Source organism: Diceros bicornis, chromosome 10 (genome assembly GCF_020826845.1).
Source record: "Diceros bicornis minor isolate mBicDic1 chromosome 10, mDicBic1.mat.cur, whole genome shotgun sequence".
In the NCBI taxonomy this organism is placed as follows: domain Eukaryota; kingdom Metazoa; phylum Chordata; class Mammalia; order Perissodactyla; family Rhinocerotidae; genus Diceros; species Diceros bicornis.
Window position 1 is genome coordinate 5,251,490 of NC_080749.1, and position 26,211 is coordinate 5,277,700.

Below are 26,211 nucleotides of genomic sequence, written 5' to 3' on the forward strand. Positions count from 1 at the left end.
CATTCCTCCCCCCTCACCCCCTGGCAACCACTAATCTGCTTTCTGTCTCTATGGATTTGCCTGTTCTGGACATTTCCTATAAATAGAACCATATTATTTGGACTTTTTTGCCTGGCTTCTTTCATTTAGTATAATGTTTTCAAGGTTCATCCATGTTGTAGCATGAATCAGTACTTCATTCCTTTTTTTAGGCCAAATAATATTCCATTTATGGCTATAACCACGTCTTGCCTATGTGTTCATCCATGGTGGACATTTCAATTGTTTTCACTTTTTGGCTCTTTTGAATAATGCTGCTGTGAACATTCTTATGTATATTTTCTATTCTCTTGAGCATATACTTAGGAGTGAAATTGTTGGGTCACATGGTAACTCTAACTTTTTGAGAAATTGCCAAGCTGTTTTCCAAGTAACTGCACACTTTTACATCCCCCCGGAATGTATGAGGGCTCCATTCCCCCATCCTAACACTTCTTATGTTCTGTTTCAGTGGGTGTGAAGTGGTATCACATTGTAGTTTTGATTTTCATCTCCCTAATGACTTGTGGTGTTGAACATCTTTTCATGTGCTTATTGGCCACTTGTATATCTTCTTTGGAGAAATGTCTATTCAAATTCATTGCCCATTTTTAAATTGGGTTGTCTTTTTATTGTTGGATGTTGAGTTTTTTTCTGTATTCTGGATACTAGACACTTATCAGATAAATGATTTGCAAATATTTTCTCCTATTCTGTGGATTGTCTTTTAACTTTCTTGATTGTGTCCTTTGATGCACAAAAGTTTAAAATTTTGTGTGTGTGTGTGTGTGTGAGGAAGGTTAGCCCTGAACTGACACCTGTTGCCAATCCTCCTCTTTTTTTTTTCGGCTGAGGAAGATTGGCCCTGAGCTAACATCCATGCCCATCTTCCTCTACTTTATGTGGGACGCCTGCCACAGCATGGCTTGATGAGCAATGTGTAGGTCTGTGGCTGGGATCCGAACCTGCGAACCCCGGGCCGCCAGAGGCAGAGCACGTGAACTTCACTACGCCACAGGGCCAGCCCCAGTTTTAAATTTTTATAAAGTCTAATTTATCTATTTATTTGTTGATTGCTTGAGTTTTTGGTGTCATATCTAAGAAACTGTTACCTAATCCAAGGACATGAAGTTTTACACCTATGTTTTCTTTTAGCAGGTTTATCGTTTGTTTGTTTTGGTTTTTTTTTGGTGAGGAAGATTCGCCCTAAGCTAACATCTGTGCCAATTTCCCTTTATTTTGTATGTGGGATGCCTCCACAGCATGGCTGATGAGTGGAGTAGGTCCATGCCTGGGATCTGAACCTATAAACCCAGGTTGCTGAAGTGGAATGCATGGATCTTGAACCACTAGACCACAGGGCTGGCCCCTAGTTTTATAGTTTTTTTTTTAAGAGGGCTAGTTTTTTGTTTTTGTTTTTGTTTTTTGTTTTTTTTTTTGTGAGGAACATCAGCCCTGAGCTAACATCCGTGCTAATCCTCCTCTTTTTGCTGAGGGAGACCAGCTCTGAGCTAACATTTATTGCCAATCCTCCTCCTTTTTTTCCCCCCAAAGCCCCAGTAGATAGTTGTATGTCGTAGTTGCACATCTTGCTAGTTGCTGTATGTGGGACACGGCCTCAGCATGGCCGCAGAAGCGGTGCATCGGTGCGCGCCCGGGATCCGAACCCGGGCCGCCAGTAGCGGAGCACGCGCACTTAAGCCACGGGGCCAGCCCTAGTTTTATAGTTTTAACTCTTACGTTTGGTTTTCAATCCACTATGAGTCAGTTTTTATATATGGCCTGCAGTGGAGGTTTAAAACCATTCTTTTGCATGTGGCTATTCAGTGATCCTAGTATTGTTTGTTGACAAAACTATTCTTTCCCGTTTGAATTGTCTTGGCAGTCTTGTTGAAAATCAGTTGACCATGGATGTATGGGATTATTTCTGGACTGTCAATCCTATTCCATTGATGTATGTGGCAATCACACTGTTTTGATTACTGTAACTCTGTAGTAAGTTTTGAAATTGGGAAATGTGAGGCCTCTGACTTTGTTCTTTTTCAAGTTGTTTGGTTATTCTGGGTGTCTTGTATTTCCATATGAACTTGGGATCAGCTTGCCCATTTCTGTAAAGAAGACAGTTGGAATTTCGATAGAGATTGTGTTGAATCTGTAGGTCAACTGGGGAGGAGGAAAGGTGTCACCACTTCACAATATTGAGTTTTTCAATCCATGAACATGGGATGTCTTTCCATTCATTTAGATCTTCTTTAATTTCTTTCAACAATGTTTTATAGTTTTCAGTGTATATGTCTTGCATTTCTTTGGTTAAATTTTTTCCTATTTTATTCTTTTTGATGCTAGTGCAAATGGAATTGTTTTGTTGATTTCATAGTCAGATTGCTCATTGCTGGTGATTTTTGCATGTTGACCTTTTACCTTGCAACCTTGCTGAACTCATTTACTAGCTGTAATAGGTTTTTTTTGGGGGGGGAGGTGGTTCTTAGAGTTTTCTGTATATAGGAGTATGTGATATGCAAATAGAGATAGTTTTACTTCTTCCTTTCCAATCTGGATACCTTTTATCTCCTTTTCTTGACTAATTGTCCTCAGCAGAACCTCCAGTGCAATGTTGAAAAGATATAGCAAGACTGGGCATCCTTGTCTTGTTCCTGACCTTGTAGGGAAAGCTTTTAGTTTTTTACCATTAAGTATGATATTAGCTCTGTGTTTTTATCAAGTTGAAGAAGTTTCCTTCTATTACTAGTTTTTTTAGTGTTTTTTATCATGAAAGGGTGTTGGATTTTGTGGAGTGCGTTCTCTGCATTTCATGTGGTGTTTTCCCTTTATTCTATTGATATGGTGTATTACATTGATTTTTGGATGTTAAACCAACCTTATATTCCTGGAATAAATCCCATTTTGTCATGATGTATAATACTTTTTATAGGCTGCTAGATTCAGTTTTGTTGAGGATATTTGCACCTATATTCATAAGGGATATTGGTGTGTAGTTTTCTTGTGATATCTTTGTCTGGTTTTGGTACCAGGGTAATAATGGCCTCATTGAATGAGATGAAAAGTGTCCCCTGCTGGTTGATTTTTTGAGAAGATTTTGTGAAGGATTGGTGTTAATTCCACATAAATAGTTGGTAGAATTCACCAATAAAACATTCTGGTCTTGGGTTCTTCTTTGTGGGAAGTTTTTTGGTTACTAAACCAGTCTCTTTACTTGTTTCAGGTCTATTTGGATTTCCTGTTTCTTCCTGAGTCAGTTTTGGTAGTTTGTATCTTTCTAGATATTTGTCCATTTCAGCTAGGTTATTTAATTTGCTGGCATACAGTTGTTTACAGCATTCCCTTACAATCCTTTAAATTTCTCTAGCTTTAGTCCCTTTTTTCATTCCTGGTTTTAGTCATTTGAGTATTCTCTCTTTTTCTTGCTAAAAGTTTGTTGGTTTTGTTGATCTTATCAAAGAACCAACTTTTGGTTTTGTTGATTTTCTCTATTTAACTTTGTTTCATTTATTTATGCTCTAATCTTTATTATTTCCTCCCTTATACTTACTTTAAGTTTAATTTATTCATCTATTCCTAGTTTCTTAAGGTGGAAGGTTAAGTAATTGATTTGAGTTCTTCTTTTTTAATGTAGACATTTACAGCTATAAATTTCTCTCTGGGCACTGCTTGAGCCTCATCTCATAAGTTTTGGTATGTGTGTTTTCATTTCATTCATCTCGACTAAAGTCTCTTGTTTTCTTGTTGGACTCATTGGTTCTTTAGCAGTGTGTTGTTTAATTTCCACATATTTGTGAATTTCCTTCTATCATTGATTTGTAATTGTATTCCATTTTTGTGGTCTGAGAATACGTTTTCTATGATCTTAGTCCTTTTACATTTATTGAAGCTTGTTTTATGGCCTAACTTGTGGGTTATCCTGGAGACTGTTCCATGTACACTTGAGAAGAATGTATATTCTGCCATTGTTGGGTAGAGTGTTCTATAGATGTTTTTTTTATGTCTAGTTGATTTATAGTGTTATTCATGCCTTCTGTATCCTTGCTTAGCTTTTGTATTATGGTCTATCCATTATTGAAATTGGAGTATTGAAGTGTCCTACTATTATTGTTAAATTGTTTATTTTTCTCTCAGTTCTGTCAATTTTTGCTCCATATATTTTGGGGCTCTGTTGTTAGGTGTGTATATGTTTGTGCTTATTATTTCTTTTTGATGGACTGACTCTTTTATCATCATAAAATGTCCTTTTTTGCTCTCCTAACAATTTTTGTCTTAACGTGTATTTTGTCTGATATTAGTATAGCCATTCCAGTTCTCTTTTGGTTGCTGTTTGCATGGTAATTCTTTTCTGTGCTTTTATTTTCAAACTATTTGTGTTTTTGAATGTAAAATGAATCTCTTGTAGAAAGCATATAGTTAGATCATGTTCTAAAAAGAAATTCCATTTGTTAATCTCTTAGTTTTAATTGGAGATTTTAATCCATTTACATTTAATGTAATTACTGATAAGATAGGGTTTACATTTTCCATTTGCTCTTTTTAAAAATATATTTTGTCTTTTTTTTTCTCATTTCCTACACTGTTGCCTTCTTTTGTGTTAGATTATTTTATTATGCAGTTATCTTTAAATCAGTTGGGAAAAAAAGGTTTACAAACAAAAAATACATTTATACTGTCTTTTATATTTGTCTATTTAGTTACTGTTATTATATAAAGGTAAAATATACTTTACTGCTCTTTATTTCTTCATGGGGATTCAAATTATTGTCTAGTGTCATTTCATTTCATCCTGAAGGAATCTCTTTAGTATTTCTTTTCAACGCTAGAATTTCTATTTGGTCCCATTTTATAATTTCTATCTCTTTTTTGATACGCTCCATGTGGTGAGACATCATTCTCATTCTTTACTTTAGATTTTTAGACATGGTTTCCTTTAGTTCTTTGAAGATATTTAAAATAGCTGATTTAAAATCTGTCTAGTAAGTCTAACGTTTGGGCTTCCTCTGGGACAGTTTCTGTTGATTACTCTTTTTTTCTGTGTGTGGGTCATACTTTTTTGTTTCTTTGCATGTCTAATAATTTTTTGCTGAGAAAGAATTCATTTCAAATAATATAATGTGGCAACTCTGGAAATCAGGTTCTCCCCACTCCCCAGGGTTTGTCATTGCTGCTTGTCGTTTGTTTAGTGACTTTTCTGAGCTAATTCTGTAACATCTGTATCTCTGACACTTGTGGCCACTGAAGTCTCTGCTTGGTTAGTTCAGTGGCCAGCTAACGATTGGACAGAGATTTCCTTGAATGCCTGAGACCAGTAAGTCTCCTAGTCCTTGCTGAGGGCACTGAGTGTATGTTGGGACACACCTTCAACATTTAACCAGGCAGTTCACAACTCTGCCTTAGCCTTCACTTCCTGCTTGCACAGAGCCGAAACGTCAGTCAGGAGTGAGAGCTTAGGACTTTCCTTAGGTCAGAGCTCAGGTCTTTCCTGAGCATGCACACAGCCCTGGGCATTTGCATGGCCTTCTAGATTCCCAGGAATATGTCGGTTCTTTTCAAAGCCCCTAAGGATCTCATTCTTCAGTTTTTCCTTTTAGGCTTTTTGATTAGTCTGTCGTCCCAACTGTTATCCATTGCCTATGGCAATGGCGGCTATGATATCATTGGCAGCTATGATATCATAGGCAGCTATGATAGTAATCCATTTGAAAAACACTCCCCAAGAGAGGCTTTTAGCACTGGGTATGTGTGAGTGAGGTCACATAAAGACAAGCCTTTCAAATGGGATCTTCTAGGGAGAACCAGGGCAGGTCAAGTAATAACTTCTCTTTGGTAATGAAGCTTTGGAAGAGCTCCAGCCCTGTCTGCTCCCTTATTACTGGGGATGTGAGTTGTTATTTTTCATGGAATTAGGGAGCAGGGATTAGAGACTAGGAGAAGTTAAAACACTGCAAAGCTCACTGTTCTTACCAAGATTCAACTCTTTTGCTTGACCAAATGCTCCCTGGCTTACTGCAAGTCTTTGGTTAATTTACAGAGTTCTGAAAAAGCAAATTCTGACAATTTTTGCTAGTTTTTTCATTGCTTTTATGGAGTGACAAACTTTCAGAGGTTCTTTCTCTAATACTTTTGCTGACATCGTTCTTTCTGTATTTTTGCAACGGTGTCCTCTGGAGCCAGAGTGTTGGCTGAGGAGCCCAGCATGGCCCTGACCCCACCCCTGCAAGACAGGCTGCAGAATGGGGCGGGAGGGAAGGCTGTGCAGAGATTTGGGGTTTGGGCTCAATCAAACTGTAAGCCTTTCTCAACTTCCAGCCCTCTGGTGCTCCCTTTTAGAATAAATATTTGTTGAATTGATTAGTGCTTGGTAACCTTGGACTTGAACTTCATTTACAAATTATGATGTACAAAACATTTGTGGCTATAGCCTCCCTCCCAGGTCTATCTGCAGTTATAGAAGCCCTAAATAAATGTTCCCTCCTTAAATGAAACGGTGGCTCTGGGTGAGAATGCTGGGTTCTAGAGTTCAGGATTTCCACATGGGAGGGACTGAGTGGGGACTGGTAAAAGGGCCTGGGGCCTAGGGCATTGACTTGAAGCTGCTATCACAAAACTTTCTACTTCCTAAGTAGAAAGTTAGGAAGCTTCCTAAGCATGCGGCTGTCCATGTCAGAGAGTGGGAGGTAATCCTTGTACTTGCTGGCTTCTCCAGGCTCAGCCTCTCTAGGCCCTCTGGCCCCTGGGGCCACCTTTGAGAAAATATTTGTTTAATTGATCAGTGCCTGGTACCTTTGGAATTGAGCAATGTTTACCAAGTATATTGCACTCAATGCTTGTCATCATATGGCTGCGTTTTGGGGCTGGCCCCCAGGTGGTTAATGAGTTCTTCCTTGTGTTTGGATCTGCTGGTCGAGGTGTGTTCCTCGGTGTGGGCCTGGCGGCATCTGAGTGCCAGTGGATCCCCTCTGAGGTTTCCTCTGTCCCATTGTAGGGGGCCCAGCGGCCTGCTGTCCGGAATGATGGCTACCGTCTCTTTCTTTTGAAAGGCAGAGGAAGGTGCTGCTTGCGCTCTCTGACCTTACCAGGAAGGCTTTTCAGGGCAATGGAATCAGTGTCAGAGATTTCTGTGAGTGCTCTGGATCCTCCTTTTGTTGCTAGCCCTGGTGCCCACTCGGCCAGCAGTGGCTGCGGTTCAGATGCTGATCTCGGGTGTTTGCATTGGATCACAGTAACCTTGCCCCTCTCTTTAGGTAAAAACGCGTGTGAAACGGTGCCTTCCTGGTGGTCCTCCATCGGATCCTGCTGCTTCTGCTCTCCCTGGCAAGCCGGGGGATCACCCGTTCTCTGGGTTTTGACAGCATGGACCTCTTTTGGGTACTTGGCTGTTTGTTGGCCAGATCCAGGGGACTGGCTGCCCAAGTCTGGGTCTCCTCTGTGGCAGCTGTGGCCGCAGGCTCTCAGGGAAGGGAACAAGGCAGAATGTGGGCATGTGTGGGTCTCCCTCCTCAGCTTTTCACTGTTTCCAGGATTCCTGACCCGGCCCAGGCCGGTGCTGCCCTCCTCAGCTGATGCGCCGTCATCAGTATGTCCGGGGGCTTAGTGTTTCCTCGCAGGCTCCTGGCTGCCTGGGACCTCCAGACATCCTGCCCTGTCACTCTGGACCTCACCTCAGTGCTCTTTGCAATCTTCCCAGCGAGTCCCCTCCCCAGCCCGGACCCAACCCTGCCAGCTTCAGCTTTCACTGTGCTGCCCCCGCGGCGTGAACAATATCCTTTCTATTTGGAGTTGCCTCTGCTGCCCTTTGGAGATCGCAGTGTGTAACGTGAGCTCCTGTGCAGAGCGGGTGGGGGAGAGGCGCCCTCTGCACGTCGGCCGCCCCGTCGCGGTGTCTGGGCCAGGTGGCGGCCCGCCGCCCCACTGCTTGGCCGCATCTGGCCTCCGAGGCCAGGGTCCCACGGCCCCTGGAGCAGGCTGCCCCGCGACGACGCCATGGCTGCCCGGCTGGGCGCGCTCGCCGCGTCGGGGCTGTACCGGCGGCGCCAGTGCCGGCAGAGCCCGCCGCCCGCCACGCCCGGGTAGGTGGCCAGGGGCAGGGCGGGGTCGGCAGGGGACAATGGCCGGAAAGCTGCAGCTGCAGGCCTTTCCTCAGACACCTTGCTTGGCCCTTCCGACGGCGAAGGGCCTGGCTGCCCAGGGCGTGGGGACAGCGCCTGGGTTGGCGATAAGGGTCGGGGGAGGGCACAACTTAATCCAGCTGGGTTTGATGTCGCCTGTAATCAACATTCTTGGGCAGGGTGCTGAGAATGGAGTGTTCAAGATAAGGTGTCCTGTGTAGCCCCCTTTACAGCTTTCAGACTGGGATCATTTTATTGCACTTTATAGATGACAAACTGAGTGGTCAAGGAACCTGCTGGACATCACCCACCCAAAAACTGGCCACGCAGCGATCTGAACCCAGGTCTGACTGACTCTAGAGCCTGAACCGCTTTACCTCATGCAGCACTGCCAGTGTAGACAAATGATGAAAGATTCATTTGGACTGGAACAAGGAGCCTGTGGGGTTCAGGGTAGACCCCAGGGCATCTCCAAGGATGAGTTAACCTGGGGCGGGGAGGGCCCAAGAGGGCATGTGGATGGTGGTGGGGCCCCTGGCCTGGGGGTCAGAGGCTGGGGAGGGCTTCTGGACATGTTGAGTTTGCAGTGCCCCTGGGGCCATCTGGATGGAAACTCCAGTAGCAAGTCGGGGAGAGAGATCAGTGAGGGCTGGGGGCTTGTCATCAAAGTGACAGGTGGGACCCCCAGAGGAGGAGCTGTGGGGAAGGACACTGAGGTTGGGAGAAGGGGCTGGCGAGCCAGGGAGCAGATAGAAAGCAGCAGTCACAGAGGAGGGGGTGGGGCTGGAGGCTGGGGGAGGAAAGGAAGTCCAGGGGCTAACGCTCCGCAGGAAAATACAGCCTGCTCTGCACTCACTGTGTCCCTGTGGTCGGGGCAGCCTTCCGGAGGGGTAATGAGGACTGAGCCCTCCAAGGTGTCTGGGGCTAAGAACAGAGTCAGGGGGAGGCTATGGAGCAGGGAGTGGGGAACAGAGGCTGCAGACCAGGGTAGGGCCTGGACAAACCCACTGCTCAGGTGGGGAACCTGAGGCTCAGACGGCCAAGTAACTTACCTGTATGTGGCACTGCTGGAATGGGAACCTCACTGGTCAGCCTCTGGACGGCCCTGAGGTCTGTGGAGTGAGCCGTGGTGCGGGGAGTGGGCGGCCAGGGCCACGCGGCCGTGCTGGAGGGTGATCTCGCAGTGTGGCTGCAGCACAAGAACATGGCCAAGATGCGAGGAGGGCCACAGCACGATAACGAGATCGGGCCTCGGGAAAGTCCCAGGCACGCCTGCACGTGTGTTTATACGCTCCTCGGCTTTCTTCTTCTGTGAACTTCTGGCTTGTGCCCTTCCCCAGCTCTCTGTTGTCAGTGTGATGTGTTTAAAGTGCAGAGCAAAGAGATAGGGCTAGGGCTTCAGGAAAAGCTCTGTAATTTCCCACAAGCTCCACACAGATTTGGAATACCTTTCTGATGGTGTGAGTGCATCATGTGTAGCAGCCCAAGGCAGCACGTTAATTTTCTAGTGTCCCCAAGGCTGAGTGTGGGGCTGGCTTGGTGTAAATTCCTGTTGACTGCATCAGCCAGGTGACCCCTGCTGCTGGCCTCTGACTGGCCTCCTGAGGGAGGGCAGGCAGGAGGCCCAGGGCATGCAGGGGCAGCTGCCACTGGAGCTCTGGAGACCGTGCTGCAGTGGGACCCCTTCTCCCCACACAAGAGCAGTGCCTGGCACAGTGTGGGTGCTCCGTACCGAGCGTGGGATGAAGGAGGGAAGGAGTGCTCCTGGCTGCCGGTTGTGGAGCCATTATGGGCTGTGCTCACTGGTGTCACCTCACTTACCCTCCCAACAATCCCTGGAGGTGGCTGTTGCCGGCCCATTTTACAGATGAGGAAGCCGAGGTTCAGAGAGTACTTTACTGCAGGCCACACAGCCAGGGCTGCAGCCTGCTGTGTCTGTCATAGAGCACACATGTTGGACTGCCTGGTGCCCAGGCTGACATGGCCTCAGTACCACTGACTCATCTGCGGGTGTGAACAGACCTGTGGCTGGCCCCTGCCTGTTCCCAGGCCCTCACACTGTCTTTCCAGGCTCGGGTGCGTGGAAGGCGAGAGTTGGGAAGGTCTGGGGTTGTTGAACACAGTCTTGAATGGCGGTGTCTATATGATGCCACCAGGAGTTGAGAGGACAGGAGAGAGAATGGGTCCAATCCTGTGTGACCCTCAGCAGGTTACTGAGCAGCCCTCTTTGGGCTTCAATTTCCTTATCTGGAACTATCAACCTCTCCTCACAAGGACGTGGCACAGAGAGGGCTCCCCCCACCCCACCCCAAGCTAACAGTCGTTGTAAAGCTCAATGACTTCTTGCAACAACTGGCTTGTGTTGGCTGACAAGATTGAGAATGTTTCGGGGTGCTAGGGAGGGTTGCAGAAGGAGTACAGGATAGTGTGCTCTCCCTTGGCTCTGGGGTTTTGCTTCCAGGCTGCGGGGTGTGCCTGGGCAATGTGTGTGTGTGCTGTCCCGCTGGGGCAGGGTGGTGGCGTCCCCTTGGGGGATAACTGGGCACACTCTGTGCTCCTCGTTTGTGGCTGGCATGTGTGAAGGAGGGCGTGGAATGTCCATGTCTCCACCCTTTGCCCTCTCACGGGGAGCGCGGGCAGGCTGCAGGCCTCCCCCCCGACTGGGCTGAGGTGGAGGGGCTCTGGAAGGCTCTCAGAGTTGCTGGAAAACAACAGCTCTCTTTATCTAGCACTCGGCCTGCCTGGCCCTGCGTGACACGCTGTGTGCCCTGAGTTCTTCACTTTGGCTCTGCGAGGTGGCAACTGTTACTCTGGCGACCTCTTCGCAGATGCGGAAATGAGGCCCAGAGGAGCTGGTACCTTCCTGCAGGTCCCCCAGCAGGTGGCTGGGTTATCAGGATCTGACCATGTGGGGTGCGCCCAGAGCCCCTCCTTGTCAGCTGCCTCCCCCGCAGGCGCCAGCTGGCATTTTCTCTGATGGTGCCGTGGCTCAGCTGTTGGGCACATTTGCACGTCTGTCCGTCCTCTGTCCTTGGCCAGTGGGTTGGAGTGTTGTCTGTGTTCCTGAGCAGGGTGGCGTGGGGTTGCGGCCACAGAAGTGCCCTTGGGGGTGCTGCTGCCCGAGACGTGGGCTGGGGCAGCCAGTGGGTGCAGGGGGAGGTGGTCACCCCACCCCCAGCTGCGTGTGCCGGGTGCATGCGCGGTGTGAGGGACAGAATCCTTGACTTGAGACGCCCAGGGACCCAGCCTGGGAACTAGACACAGACCAGTCAAGGGCCAACCCCTGTCATCTGGGGCAGGCCGCTGTGGTGAGCGTGTGAAGACTCAGTCCCTGAGCGTCAGCCCGGGGCCCAGGCGGGGCTCTGGAGGGGCGGATGGCAGATGGGCGTGCTGTGTGCTCCCTTGGTCAGGGCCCTGGGGTCGGGGTTGAAGGAGCACTCTGAAAGCCTTGGGCGGGACTTGAGTCCTTGTTTTGGCTTCATTTTCTGGGTCCTTTCAGTGGGAAATTCCAGGCCCAGAGTCACGGGATTTCCTGTTGATTTCTGGCTTCTCCAAGACCCAGAAGGTCTTGATCATGGCCAGGCATTGGAACTTCCTCCTTGACACCTTGGGTGTGTGTTTTGGGAGGACAAGGCCACCAGGTTCACAGTGTTCTCCGGGCAGGAAACCATGCCTGTGCTGACAAAGTCCAGCGCAGCCCCCTGTGGCGGTCAGCCCTCCACCCTGTCCAGCTGCCCCGGGGGGCCAGCAGGGGGCTGGAGGACGGGTGGCTGCTGTGTGCAGAGCTCCCTTTCATCCTGGGCTCTGCCCCGTTCCTCTTGCCACTCTCCTGCTTCCTTGCCCTGTGACCTCAATATGGACATAGGAGGGGGCTTTGGCCCCCAAAGCCTGCCTGGGGGTGGGCTGAGGTGTGCAGAAGTCCAGAATGCCTGGCAAGGCTTGCTGAAGAGCCTTCCGGCCCTGCCCGGCTGCGTGGGCTCCCCAGGTGGAGCCGAGAGGAAGTCCCGCCTGGACGCCCCAGCCCAGCTTCCAGCCCGGGTCCTCGTGGCAGCAACACTGCGTTAGACCCACTGTCCACAGCCCACACCAGCCCCTGAGAGGCAGAGCCCTCTCCCACCTCCTGGGCTCGTCCTGCCCGGGGACCCTTCTTCCCAGTGATCGGCACCCGAATACCCGGCCTGAGCTTCCCTCACTCAAGAATTCTTCTTATGATGCTGTGGCAGTGAGGGAGGGACGGGATTCAATATCTTGGGAGGGAGAACAGGCTGGAAAGATATTCTCAAAGGCGGTAAGCTGGTGTTGTGCCACACGACATCGCCAGACCATCACATCTCTCCCCGCTGGGCCTGACCGTCCTCCTTTGCCCAGCTGGCCAGGCAGCCATCCCCAACCCATCAGAGTCGACACTTGAGACAAAACCTGTTTGCCACCCTTGTAGCAAAAGTCATGGGGTCAGGGTGGTGGAAGGTCGTCAGGCCGTTGAGTCTGACACGGTGCCTCCTGGGAGCCCTGGCTGCAGTTGGCACGGGCCTGGCCCGGTGGGCATCTTCCCTGTGGTTCAGTTTGGATCCCACTCCTCCCTGAAGGAAGCCCTCCGCTTACCCTTGGGACAGCAGTTATTACCATGGATGAGGAGGCTTGCTCCCCACCCTGCTCCCATCCCAAAGATTCACGCTCTTGCCTTCTCCGTGGTAGGGGTTACATGTTTTTTGTGGGGCAGGCGATCTGAAACTAACTTATAGTGCAGGAGAAAGAGCTGTTGAAGTCTGACCAGTCTGGGGTCAGATCTGGACTCTGTCATCTGTGTGTGAGCTTGGGTCCCCTCTCTGAGACTTAGGTCTCTCATCTGGAAGGCAGGGTTGCCTCAGGGATTAAATAAGAGCATGAACACAGAGCCACTCACTGTGCCTATGTGGCGTTCTATACCCAAGTCACTCTCTGGTCCCTGAGAAGGGGCGAGAGGAGGCACAAGGTGGCCACTGACACCCCAAGAGAGGCCTGGCACAATGAAGACTGAGCAGCCTGGCACCCAGTCAATGATGTTGACGAAAGAGCCAGGCACCCTGCTGAGTGACTAGCCCAACCCCTCGCAGCAGCGGTGATGATGGCCCTCCAACAGCTGGGAGCCTGGGCCCGGAGAGCGAGGGACAGCCCGGGCCGCCCAGGGACTGAGAGCGCCCAGCTGGAGCCCGACGGCTCTGATCGGCACGTTCCTGGCTGTCACTGGCCTCTGTCTGACCGTCCATGGAAGTACGCTCGGGCTGCCAGGCGTGGCGGAGAGATGGGGGCTTCGGAGTCAGGGAGAGGGCTGGCTTCTAATCTAGGCTTTGCCTCCGACCACTGTGGCCCTTGGGAAGGTCACTCCTTCCCTCCAGGCCTCGGCTTGTCCATCTGTAAAATGGAGATGTTGCGCTGGCCTTGCAGGTCGTCCTCTGGGAGTAGATTCTGCAGCCCTGGCATGAGTTGGCACGTAGCATGTCCACGGCACACAGCAGCTGCGAGGATGTGTGGGCCGCTGTGTAGGGTGACCCAAGCTGGTGTCAGGCAGCTCAGTACTGACTGCATGTCGCTGAGTCCCCACAGTGCCAAAGCTGTCCTCGGGGTGAGGAGAGCAATTTTCCTCACCCTGGAAGGCATTTTAACTTTGTGAGGAGGGGCGTGTCCATCAAGTGCAGCCCGCCAGGCTTGCCGGCCTTTGCCCCTCCTGCTCCTGATCTTTCCACTTCTTCTGCCCCAGCAACATGTCCAGCGCCTTGGCCAATGCGGTGTGCCAGCGCTGCCAGGCGCGCTTCGCCCCCGCAGAGCGGATCGTCAACAGCAACGGAGAGCTGTACCATGAGCACTGCTTCGTGTGTGCCCAGTGCTTCCGGCCGTTCCCCGAGGGGCTCTTCTACGAGGTGAGGACGCTCCCAGGACCCTCGGCTGGCTACCTTCTCGGAGCCTAAGCCCCTGGCCCAGCTCAGGGTCTGCCTCTAGGAGCCTGTGGGCCATGCCTGGCCGGGGTCCTGACCAGTGGCTTATGGGGCAGGGTGCCGGGCCTTGACCCAAGCTGTGCTCCTGCCAGCACAGGACCTTGCTTGCTACACCTGGTGGGCCCACTCCTCACCTGTGAGATGTGAACAGTGCTGCCCTGGTGGCTGGGGGTGCTGAAAGAGACACTGGTCTTCCAGCCCCTCTGGGCAAACACCCTGCCCTGGTGGCATTTACTCTCCCATGGGGAGGACAGTTAACACAGTAAATATATGGTATATCAGATGGTGCTAAGTGCTCTGGTTATAAGGAATCTTGGGGTGGGAAGGATGGGTGGTCAAGGAAGGTAACGTTTGGGCAGACCTGAAGGAGGCGAGGGAGCCATGCACACCTCTGCAGGAAGAGCACTCAGCAGACGACACAGCAAGTGCAAAGGCCCTGAGGTCAGAGCATGCAGGGTATCTGAGGAGCAGCGGGTGGCCAGTGTGATGGAAGCAGAGGAAAGGAGAGGGAGCAGCAGGAGATGAGGGCAGGGAGGCAGATTTTGTTTGGCCCTGTGGGCCTTTGTAGGGCCTTAGGATTTTGCTCTGGGAGAAGTAGGAGCCGTTGCAGGGAGGGGTCACACCATCCGTCCGACATTTGTAAAGCACCACTCTGGTTGCTGTGCTAAGAAGAGACTGGAAGAGGGGCAGGGACAGAGCTAGGAGAACAGGTGGGACCAGAGCCAGATTATGGCGATAATCCAGGTGAAAGTGAAGGTGTAGACTGGGCTGCAGTTGCTCACAAGAGCAGATTGTTAAATTTTCAATAATCTTGCAAGCTGGTTGTTAAACACAGCCAGTTTTGAAAATTAAATTATATAAATGTATAATGAGATAAAATTTTGTTAAAAACAAAGGTAACAAATACTCAAAACTCACCACTTCCTAATTATTTTATTACATTTACTGTCGTCTATGCCTCGAGGTTATTTCTATCTGTTGTGCCTGTGTGGTGGACACACTGTGCCACCCCTGCTGCTGCAGTCTCTTCTCACCTCCATGCCTGCGACACGTTGGAAGCTTGAAATTGGGAACAGAGGGAATATTTACACAGTAGCAATTGGCAAACGTTACAGATCAACCTCTCCACTGCCAAGCTGGTTGTTAACCATTTACCAGCACACCACCGGTGGGTGCAGTGGAAGTGGTGACCAGTGGCAGATGCTGGATGGATCTGGAAGGTAGAGCTGATGGGATTGGCTGCTGGATGGCTGTGCGGGGTGATCTGCGCGGCAGAGTGGGAGCAGCGTTCCTCATGGTGCTTCCCGGGAAGTGCTGGCCAACTGCAGAAGCAGTGGGCGGGGTGGGCAGGGCTCTGTGAGTGGGCCGTGCGCCTAGAACAAAGCCTGGCACACAGTAGGGGCTCAGGAAATATTCATTGCTGAATGAATTTAAACCGCTGCTGCCTCTACAGGTCTCTGCAAAGGGGTGTATCCAGTTGCAGCCTAAGAAGTCCTTCATTTTAGAGAATAGGGGAAAACCAAATTTTGGAGAGCCAAATGAAATTGTCAAGGGAGAAGAAAGCTGAGACAGGCTTTGGCCACACTTGGGACCAGTGCCAGGGCCCTCGTTGCCCAGACCGATGGGGACAGCGGCTGTCTGGCTGGTGTCCACACCGGCTCCTGCTGGCTGCAGGACTCAGGGTTCTCCCTCGGGCCCCCTCACCACCCCTTCCTGGGTCCCTCCTCTGTCTCCCTGCCCCTGGTCTTTTGTGGCCTCTGGGGGAGTGGACTTCTCACACAGAGAAGACGCAGGAAATAGGGCCAAGAGACACGTGTAATGCAAACTGGACCCCAGCCCTCCACAGCCTGAGCTACCGCCAGCCCTCGCTCAGCCCCAGGACCAGCAGGGCCCAGATCTTTGGCAAACAGTAGCGACCCTTCCCTTAGAGGGCTAGGCTTGCTGAGTTCCCAGCTTCTGCCCCTCCCCAACACAGCACTCCCGCTGTGTTGAATGGGCCAGTTCCCTCTGTCTCAGTCTTGCACCTGTGGCTCCCTCTGTCTGGACTGCCCTCCTCTCCGTACCCCCCATCCCGTGCTGTCTGTCAGCTCCGTATCCCCTCCTCCGGGAAGCCCTCTCTGGGGGGAGGGTTGGGTGCCCCGCTTCCTGTGTGGTAGCAGTCCTATGAAGTGGGGTGCTGGTTCAGCCTCCCTGAGGCAGCACGGGGATGATGGTGGTTTGCTTGTCCTCTCTCTGCTGGCCCCACTGCAGTTCGAAGGCCGGAAGTACTGTGAACACGACTTCCAAATGCTGTTTGCTCCGTGCTGCGGATCCTGTGGTAAGGGCTGGTGACACGCCTCAGCACTGCCAGGGAAGTGGGCGAGCAGGAGCCCGGGAGCTCTTCCCCAATGGCCCACGCCCTGTCTCTAAGCAGCAGGCTTCAGGCCCCCGGCAGGCATCACCTTGCCAAGCTCTGGGACGAGAGCCCTTGGACCAGGCTGAGAGCTGGGCGGAGCGCCAGTGTGGACACTTCTTGAGGGGGGCTGTGCAGGGGGAGGGGTGCGTGCCCTGTCCTGGCCAGCAGAGACCTCTCTCTTCCAGGTGAGTTCATCATCGGCCGTGTCATCAAGGCCATGAACAATAGCTGGCACCCGGGGTGCTTCCGCTGTGAGCTGTGTGACGTGGAGCTGGCTGACCTGGGCTTTGTGAAGAACGCGGGCAGGTGAGATGGGCCGTCTTGGGCAGGGGTGAGGGCCCCTCATCACAGGCGCTGTTTGCTGAGAGCCAGGCCTGGTCCAGGCACCGAGGCCTGTGTCGACGTGGCTGCCAGCCCCACCAGGCAGATGGGGGAATCCTGTCCAGTTCTGGGATGAGGACTGATGCTGGAGAGAGTGAGTGTGATGAGTCAGGGCCCCCGCAGGCTCGGGGGTGTTCCTGGGAGCAGGCTGACAGCCGACAGCAGATGGCGAGGAGGAAGGTGGCCAGAGCAGGAGCTGATAGACACAGTGGACGGATAAGGAGCTTTGAGTCAAGTTACCACAGCCTGGCCACCCTGTGCTGCCAACCGCACCGTCCACCCTCCTCCATGTGCCCACGGCTGGATGCTGCTGGACAGAACACGCCCAACCAGTGGCCATAAACCTTGTTGGCGCCCAGGGCCGTCTCCTTAGTAGGCCACATCCCACTGCCAAGAAGTCTTGCTCTTTTCTCCTCCCCCACTGCCCCTGACTGTCTCCACCCTGCCCGCCCGCCCCTCATAGCAAGGACTTCCCCTCCCCCTTCCGTGAGGGCACCGGCTGCCCTGCTGCCCCAGCACTTGTACCGTCCCCTGCCTCAGTCACGGTCACGGTGGAAGCCATGTCCCTGCACCTCCCAAAACCATGCTCACCTCTTGAGCGAGGGATCACAGCTTCCCTCTGCTCTTTCTCCCTTTCTAAAGGATGGGGCTCCGTAGCTCCTGTTCAAGGGCCCTCGGAGCCTTCCTCCCACTGTGGATCTCTGCTGGCTCCTCCCAGCTGCTCCCCACGGCCCAGTCTGGCCGGGGTCCCTGTGGCGTCCACGTTGCAGGCCCAGGGGTCACTGAGGGGTTCTCCCTTGACCTCCCAGTGGCCTTCACTGCAGCTCCCTGGCCTTCAGGCTGAAACACCTCCTGTCGGGTGCCCAGAACCTGTGTCCTGTGGTTGCCTCCTGCCTCCTGGCTGCGCCTGTCTTTGTCCTCTTCTGGCTCACTTTCCTCCACTCAGCTCTCCACGTTGGGCTCGTCTGGGGCTCTGCGCTTGGCCCTCATGTCTGCCCAAAGTCCCAGAGCCCTATCTGACTCAACTGCCCACATGCTGTCTCCAATTGGTGTCCACTGGGCATCCCAAATGCAGCGGGTCCCCACCGACTCTGAGTCCTCTTCCGCTGACCCCCGAGTCTCAGGAAAGAGCACCGCCTACCTCCTGATCAACACCCTAGCAGGCCAGCTGACTCCCACACCCTCTCCTGTCTGGGCCCTGTTGCCGTGCTGTCATTCTGTCCTCACAGCCTTGCTCCTTCCTGCTGTAGTGATCGCGTCCATTTGTCGGCCCCGTGAGAGATGCATGTTGCCTTGTGTCCGCCTTGGTGTCTGCAGGGCACTCGGCGGGAGCCCGAGTGTTGCTGGTCTGAATCAGAGTCTGTGGGTGGCACACAGTGCAGCAGGGGCCGTGCTTACCAGCGGGGTCACCTGCTGGTTGGCCTGAGGGAGTCCTGTCCTCTTCCTGAACCACAGCTCAGCTGGTGGCCTCTGCCCCACTGCTTTGTGTGAAACTCCGGAGGAGGCTGGAAGTGCTCAGGGAAGTAAGACGGGATACAAGAGTGACATACTGCTGTCATGAAAGGGGGCAGGGCCCTCGCTCAGACCCTCCCCAGCCCAGGCCGCACTCGGAAGCCCTGATGCAGGACTTAGAGTCTGTGTGGAGCAGGCGGGCCGTGGGGCTGTGAGAGCCACAGTCGAGCGCGTGTGCTGCCCCTGCCTCTGCTGCCTTCACCTCCGCTTTGTCATTCTTGGGTCAAAGGGAAGAGAAGTTCTGGGAGGGGCGTTGTGTTAGCCAAACACAACCTTCGGAGTCTTAATGCACAGTTATGTTTATGATCAGTGTAACCAAGTACAAAAAGGACCTGTTAGGGCTATGAAGTGAAGCAGCTCAAAGGTTGGCCGCCGAGGCTGGTAGAGGCCTCTTTGGAGGGAGTGGGGCTAAGGACGCCCCTGCTGGGTCTAGGTTAGTGGGAAACAGGTTCACGTGGCAGGCCCCGGCTACCCGCCTGAGGCGACCTCAGGCAGTGACAAAGCTCGGCTCCCCGTGACTGTCCACCCTTTCTGTGTGCTCTACCAGGACTCGGGAGGGACCGGGCAGCTGCCGAGAAGCTCTGGGGATTGTCAGGCCACGTGCAGGTCTGCGTGTGGGTTTATAGCAGGAGTGGTCAAGAACTGATGTCTCCACAGGCCATGTGTGCTGGTGTCAGCTGGTGGCCAGCCTGAAATGTACTTACAGTGTTCAGCTATAATTTATAGTTCGTGTCCCCTGAACTTAGGGGTCATCTGGCAAAGGTGCCGCAAAGGGAACTCAGAACACCTTATGTTTCAAAGATGTTTAGACACCCCGCCCTACCCCTCCACTGAGACCTGTCTTCTCGGGGATCATTTGCAGCTGCCTTTTGGGGCTCTTTCTGCAGAGCTTCGCCGCTGTGGGTTTCTGTAGCGAGAAGGAGGCTGGGGGCCTAGCAGGCAGCGCTTGGGAAAGAGAGGCACTCGCATTCGAGAATCGTTCCTGCTCACCATGGGGTGAAGGCACCGAGGATCTAGAGCCGTAGTGAGCAGGCTGGTGCAGTCTCTGCCGAGGGGGCGGCCGAGTGGGCCCTGTTGTTAGTTCTCCCTTTTTAGGGATTTGCCTATCAGATAAGTCAGAATGCAGTGCTGGATGACGAGTTTGGACCTTGGAGGAGGGGTAGTGACCTGCTGAGATTTCAGTTCCTCATCTCGGGGGCGGCTGGGGAGAAGTGAACTTCTCCTTGTGAGTCTGGGAGAAGCCTGAGGACCCCCAGGGGTGGTCCTCCTGAGACAGTCTGCGGCTGGCAGGCAGGCGCTCACAGCTCTGACCTGGCGCTCAGCGAGCTCTCGTTGGTCTTCCCGTCAGTGCTGGGGGGCGGGCCCAAGAGCCTCCTGCCACAGAGCAGATTGCACAGGGCGTCGCGGAACTTCTCGGCCACGAAGAAGTACATGACCGGGTCGAGCGCCCCGTTGAGGCTGGTGAGGCCGGAGGTGATGCGGTTCCCCAGGGCCAGCACGCGCTGGGCGGCGCACGAGGTGCCGCTGCCGCGGTAGAGCAGCAGGTAGAGGGAGCGGTGGACGTGGTAGGGCACAAAGCACACCAGGAAGATGGCGAGCACCATGGCGATCATGCGCACCGCCTTGTTCTTGAGGCGCTTCTCCACGCGCGGGCCCTGCCGCAGGCTGCGGATGATCAGCAGGTAGCAGGTGACCGTGGTGACAAACGGGAAGGTGAAGGCCACGGCCAGGGACACGAGGGCGTGGTGGGAGGCCTTCTCCCGGTACAGCTGCAGGCAGACGACAGTGTGGTTGGTCTGCACGGTCTGTGGGCTCACCAGCAGCGGGGCCATGGCCACGGCCACCACCACCCAGAGGAAGGCGCAGGCCAGGTGGGCATAGAGGGGTCTTCGGAGCTTGAGGGACTTGACGGGGTGCACGATGGCCAGGAAGCGGTCAGCACTGATGCAGGTGAGGAAGTAGATGCTGGCATACATGTTGAGGTAGAAGAGGAAGCCCGTGAGTCGGCACGGGATTTCCCCAAATGGCCAGTGGTTCCCGGAGAAGTGGTAGACGAGGCGGGTGGGCAGGACCAGCACACAGGACAGGTCGGCCATGGCCAGGTGCATCAGGAACACGTTGGCGGGGGTGCCCGACTTGTGGTCCCGCGTGAAAAGCCACAGGGCCAGGGCATTGCCCACAAAAGCCAGGATGAAATCCAGGAGGTAGAAGGAGGCAAAGAGGACGTTCTCCAGCGGCGTCTCCTGGCCACATTGCTCTGCGGTGGCCAGGGAGGAGTTGGTGATCAGACCTGGGGAGGCCAGCTCGAGGCGATTCATGCTTCGGCTGGAGGCAGAGCCCGGGGTTGAGCCTGGAGGGAACAAGCAGACAGGTCCCAGAGAGCCTGGGACGAGTGAAGTGTCACCGTCTGCGGAGGTCCAGGAGCCCTCAGAAGACTTCAGTACCTGCCAACCCTAACCCCAGGAATGGCACTGTTCCAAGCTCAGCATTGCCTTGGGGACTACTGAGGGCCCCTCCTATGTCCATCTGGGGATAGACAAGTGTCACAGGCTTTCTGAACTTCAGCAAAAAGCAAAAACAAAGCCAGGGCCTGGAGCTTTCCAAGGCTGCTGCTGGGGTCGGCTTCCCCCTGTGAAGCTGTGTCCCTCTGAGCAAGTGAGAGCCTGGGCCCAGTACTGGGTGTCCCAGAAGTCCCCTCTCTCAGACCTGGAGGACAGAGTCAGCACCATGGGGATCAGGGAGTGAACTCCGTCTGTCTGAGGCTCCGGGGGCAGGAAGATGGAGAGAGGGGCCCCACATTCTTCGTCCTGCTCCCAACTGTGCTCTTTGAGTGGCAGGGGCTGGCATGTGGGGCCCCTGAGCCCCACTCCCGATGGGTGGGTGGGTCACCTGTTCCTGAGACCCTGGTGCACGGAGCCCGGCCAGCTTCTCTTTGACTTCAGCCTTGCCAGGTGAACCCTGCTCACCCCGAGTCCTGGCACCCTCCCTGACCCTCCTGCCTGGCTCCGTGGCACTTCCCATGCCTGCAGTGTGTCCCTGCTTCCTGCTTCTCTCCTGCAGGCCCCTGGCACAGCTCTCCATACCTGCCGCACAGGAGGGCCCCACCAGGAGCGCAAGGCCGTCCTGGGAGGTCGGGGGCCTGCCCTGTCCGCTGGCACCTGAGGGCTGTCCAGGCCCGTATCCCAGGGTCTCTCAAGATGTCTGTTTGGACATTCTGACAGGTGGAGACCTGTAATCTAGGAAGCCGTGCTGCTGGGCCTCAGGCCAGCAGCGGGTATTTCACTACCAGGAGGCAGATTCTTTTCCAGTGGGGGAAGAGCCATTTTCCCCAGAGGTAGAGAGACCAGCCAGGGTTTTCCGGCGTAGATCTGCAGTCCCAGAGAGGCCTGGGGCCGGGGAGGCTGCCTGTCCGCCTGGCCTCGCTCTCCTGGTTTACCCACCCCTGTGGGGGCCCAGCTTGGACATCAGGCCAGTTGACATCCTCAAGTAAGGGCTGCCTAATCCCATCATATTTTAATTATCGGAGGGATCTGGGGAAGTTCCCCTGCCCAAATTCTCTCCCCAGGAAGCCTGAAAGTCTCGTACAGACATTGCTTTCCTGCTGCTTCCATGTGATGTGAGCTGAGGGGGAGGCCTGGAGGCTGGGGGAGGGATGGGGCCAAGTGAGTGAGGGGTCATGTTAGAACCAGGGGTGGGAGGGGCTGTAGAGGGGCTGAGCTGGGTACCCTCACTCTGGGCTGCCCCTCAGGCCTGGACTGTGCCCCACAGGGCAGGGCCATCGGCACCCGGCCCCTCCGTGAGGGTGCTCACAGTACCGACCACCTGCTCTGCCTGCCGTGCACTCACACTGCTTCTGAGAGGCAGGCATCAGTAGCCCCATTTTACGGATTAGGAAATCGAAGCTCGGAACCAGCTAACTTGCTCAAGGTCATGTGGCCAGGGGCAATGGCCCTGGAGCCGAAAGTCAGATCAGGGACACCCTGCACCTCCCAGGACACTGCCGTCTTCTGGGGGCTGAGAGGTCCCAGCTGCCAGAGCTGGGAGTGTGGCTGGGCCTCAGAGCTGGCCCCGGAGTTGTCTCCCAGGCTCAGCACCTCCTCCTCGGGGCCTGGCGCCAGGGCCAGTGACAAAATTTGCGGGGCCCGGCACACAATGAAAATGCGGAGCCCTCGTTCAAAAAGTACGAATTTCAAGCTGGTGACAGCAGAGCATTAAACCCAGCATGGGACCCTCTGTGGCTGCCTAGGGTGGGCGTGCCCACCCCTGGCTGTCTGCCTCCTGCCCAGTGCCCTGGCCTCGCACCCCGCTGAACGCTGCATGTGTCGTGCTTTCTCTGGGATGGAGACTTGACTATAAAAGGCTTTCCGGCTTGTTTCTGGTTTGTTGAGGTTTCTCTACCCCTCCCCTATGTTAGGAGTTGTGATACTGGTTTCTGCAGTGTGGTTGGAAGTGGGCCCTGCTTCGCTCTCCGTGTGTTCCCTAGAAGTGTGAGCCTGGCCTGCACTCCCTGGCTCCTGGAAGGCCTGGTCTGCTCAGGGCAGGGTGGCTGGGGGTGCATGCAGTGTGGCCTGGGCAGTGTGGGGGCCACGGCTGTGGGTCAGGTGAGCGTCAGGGGGCAAGGGGGGCCGTAGGAGGAGGCCCTTGGCGCAGTGCTGTGGTGGGCAGGTGGCGGCGGCCTGGCACCTCTTCCTCCTGCTCCTTGGTCTGGCTCCTCCCTGTGCCCCGGGGCCAGTGGTGAGAGCGTGGGTGCCGATTCCGGCTGACTCTCACTGCAGCCAGGGGGCTCAGGCAAGGCGCTCACCCCCTGTAAGCTGACAGTGGGATGGGGACACCGCCTGTGGGGCCGCTATGATTCAGACCGGGGCAGCCTCTGGTAAATAGGTTGTGCCATTATCACAGAGGTGTCTCAGGGACAGGGACACCCTCGTCCCTGTCCTGCTCTGAATTTGTCCCTGCTTGGTCCCTGAGCTCCCTGCCTGCCCCTCCCGGTGCCAGCCCTTACCTCTCACAGCGGGTCCAGGCAGAAGGGGCAGGAGGGCTGGAGGACAGCAGGTGGGCTGTGGCCAGTGGGTGGCGGCGCTGGCGGTGGGCTCCGTGCAGCTCTGGTGGAAGGTGGCTATTTAAAGAGAGGAGGGGAGGCTGCAGCCCCTCTGGCCCTGAAAGGCCGCTTCATTCCCGAGGGTCCCTTGTGTGGTGGGCCACTCCCACGGCTGCCTCTGCAGCCACTGGGCTGTGAATATTCCAGTGTGTCCAGCCTATGCGCGCCCCCCATCCCCCCCCACTGACTCCAGCTTGGCCACCGAGTGTCACAGAGGCTAAGTGTGTGACTGTCTCGAAGCTGTGGAGTGGGTGCGGGCTGGGTGGGGGACTGGCTGGGACTGACAGACACAACAGGACGTTTCAGAACAGGATAATTTCCTACCAATGGGGGGGCAGGGAGGGGCTGGCTGCCACGGCAACGTGCCCGGGCTCCCAAGCCTGTGTGGCCGACAGTGGAGGGGGTCTTGTGAATGGGAGGGTGGGAGGCTGAGGAGTCTTGTTTGGTCGAATGAGAGAGGATTCTTTCAGGACACTTGCTGTAGGGTCCTTGTGTCCTGCCCCGAATAATGAGGCTCCGTTTGGGCGTGCGGAATAAATCATGGCCTTTATCCTGAGCGGGACACAGCTGCGGGCTCCTCATAATGGGGTGCTGTCTGAGCCTGTGGGGACGCAGCTCAGCCCGCGAGGCCTGGCCCTCGCGTGTGCAGGCTCCTCCTCTGGACCGGAGGCCGTGAAGAGGGCCACTGCTGCCCACTGCCCACTAGCCCCCAAGACTCCATCTGGGGGTGGCTCGAGGCTGGGGGTGTTGGCTGCTCCTGAGTCTACTCAAGCAAAGCTTGTTTCTGTCTTTCAAAAAATGACACATCCAGTAGCACAGGGAACCAATTCACCATTCCTAATTTCAAAAGACTTGAATTTTTTAGTTAAAGCTACATTATTAAAAATATATGTAGCTATTATTGGGAAGTAACTACCACATGTACCATCTGAAATTTGTTTTTTCACACCACCCTGTGCAGTTGGGGTTTCTGTTTTGCCCATTTTACAGATAAGCAAACTGAGGTTCGGGAGGTGAATAACTTGCCAGCGACAAACCACCAGGAAGTGGCAGAGCCGGGATTTGAACCCAAGCACGTGCCACCCCAAAACTACGCTTTGTGTGTGGGTGTTTTGTTCCATTTTCCTGTTGCAACTTGATGCTAGAATTCTTAGGTTCCATCTTCATTCTACCTGGAAAAAAATTCTGCAGGTTGCCTTTAGATCTGGTGCTGGCATCAGGCCTGTCGAAAAGATGTTTCATATCTGGGGTTCCTTCAAGAGAGCCAGGCTCCTCAATTCTGTCTTGCCTGGGAGCCAGGGTGTGGCCCCCTCCCTGCCAGGCCCTGTGAGGTGCTCCCTGGAAGAACTGGCTCACACTGGTTTGAAATGAGGGTGTCTGACTGGCTGCCCTGAGCAGGGCATTTCTGTTGTTGGGGCGATTGCTGACAGTGTCTTTAAGGGCATTGACCCTTAGAACAGAATTTAGGGGAGTTGTGCTAATTTCTGTAGCTTTGAAACAAAAATTATTCCATATGGGTTGAATGTTGTCCTAATGCTAAGAGGAGTCACCAGGTGTGGGAGTGGGGTTATGAGGAATAAATGCTGTGTCTGTAACAGACACAAGCAGGCGGCAGATGTGGTGTGGAGAGGGCTAGCCACGGGGGGAGAGGGTCAGCCCTAGGCCTGCTGTGGCAGGTGGCCTGGGCTGGGCACTGGGGGCACAGAGTGTCTGGGTCAGAGTGGATTGGGGAAAGCCCATCGGGCTTCAGGGATCTGGGGACTGAAGGGGGTAAAGCCTTAGTCACGGAGATGAAGACTGCAGCCACAGACCATGTCTGTGGCCCAGGGGCGGGTAGAGGAGCCCAGCGTCCCGGGCTGGGAGCCGCTGCCCTGTGTGGGGCATCCGGTGAAGGATGGCTGGGAGCCAGTCAGCAGCTCAGCTTGGGCCCCCTGCCCTTCACACCTGCTGGGGAGACAAGACACACACGGGGCAAGCAGCGTCAGGCAGCATGGAGTCCAGACCCAAATGAGGTGGCAGGCACCGTGGTTAAGGGCATGGACACTGAGTTGGCTGCCCTGGCATCTAGGATTGCCCACTACATCTGGATAGGGGATCCTGAGTCTGAGAGTTAATCTCTTAAGTAGACCCTTGACCTGCCTATAAAAGGGGCCAGTGCTGGTATCAGGTCGTGGAGGCTGGTGAGGGGCGGACTTCCCCCTCACAGGCTTCCTGTGGACTGGGGGCCTGGAAAGGGAGGGAGGAAAGGAGGGCCGGATGCCTCGGGAACACTTACGGATTGGGGGGGGGCAGGTGGGGGATGGGGAGCAATGGATTGGGGCCTTTGTGCCTCTTTGCCTGGGGACCCTGAATCTAAATTCCTGCCACCTTTGAGGCCCAAGGACACGGAAACCATGTCGATTTCTCTCTCAGTAGAGACCACAGCTGTTGCCCAAGGTGGGGAGAAGCACCAGAAATTACTCTGAGGTCTTTACAAAAAAGAGTCTGTGATGACAGTTCCTGGGTTTGGGGCCCCCATCTGGCACAGCCGTGCTTGTCTCTGCAGACAGAAAGAGCCTGTAGATGCTCAGGTCCCCCTTTGTCTGGCAGACCCCAAAGGAAGCGGGTGTGTGGGCCCAGTGGACCTGGCACTGCTTGGCCACTCTGCTGGGCACGGCGGGGTGTGGAGACAGATAGTCACTGTACAGTTACTCATGGGTGTTAAAAGACATTTGAAAAATAAAA

General features: G+C 54.0%; 2 protein-coding genes across 3 annotated transcripts in view; one reads left to right on the plus strand and one right to left on the minus strand.

The window, feature by feature from the left end:
- The window catches only part of LIMS2 (LIM zinc finger domain containing 2), a 35,662-nt gene that overhangs the window by 4,546 nt on the left and 4,905 nt on the right, over positions 1 to 26,211 (plus strand). Inside the window, exons 1-4 of one of the 2 annotated variants that reach the window (XM_058548751.1) lie at positions 7,994 to 8,090; positions 13,867 to 14,026; positions 16,352 to 16,418; positions 16,682 to 16,802. In XM_058548751.1, the coding sequence (XP_058404734.1) occupies positions 8,005 to 8,090; positions 13,867 to 14,026; positions 16,352 to 16,418; positions 16,682 to 16,802 (434 nt within the window). In that variant the 5' untranslated portion in view covers positions 7,994 to 8,004. Of the gene's footprint in view, positions 1 to 7,993; positions 8,091 to 13,866; positions 14,027 to 16,351; positions 16,419 to 16,681; positions 16,803 to 26,211 lie in introns of those variants that run through there. The other variant, XM_058548750.1, reaches the window with a different exon arrangement.
- Positions 19,688 to 23,562, minus strand: GPR17 (G protein-coupled receptor 17). The gene is made up of 2 exons (XM_058548749.1): positions 23,392 to 23,562; positions 19,688 to 20,772 (listed from the first exon to the last, which is right to left on the minus strand). Exon 2 carries the CDS (start codon positions 20,705 to 20,707, stop codon positions 19,688 to 19,690), a length of 1,020 nt encoding a protein of 339 aa, XP_058404732.1. The 5' UTR covers positions 20,708 to 20,772; positions 23,392 to 23,562.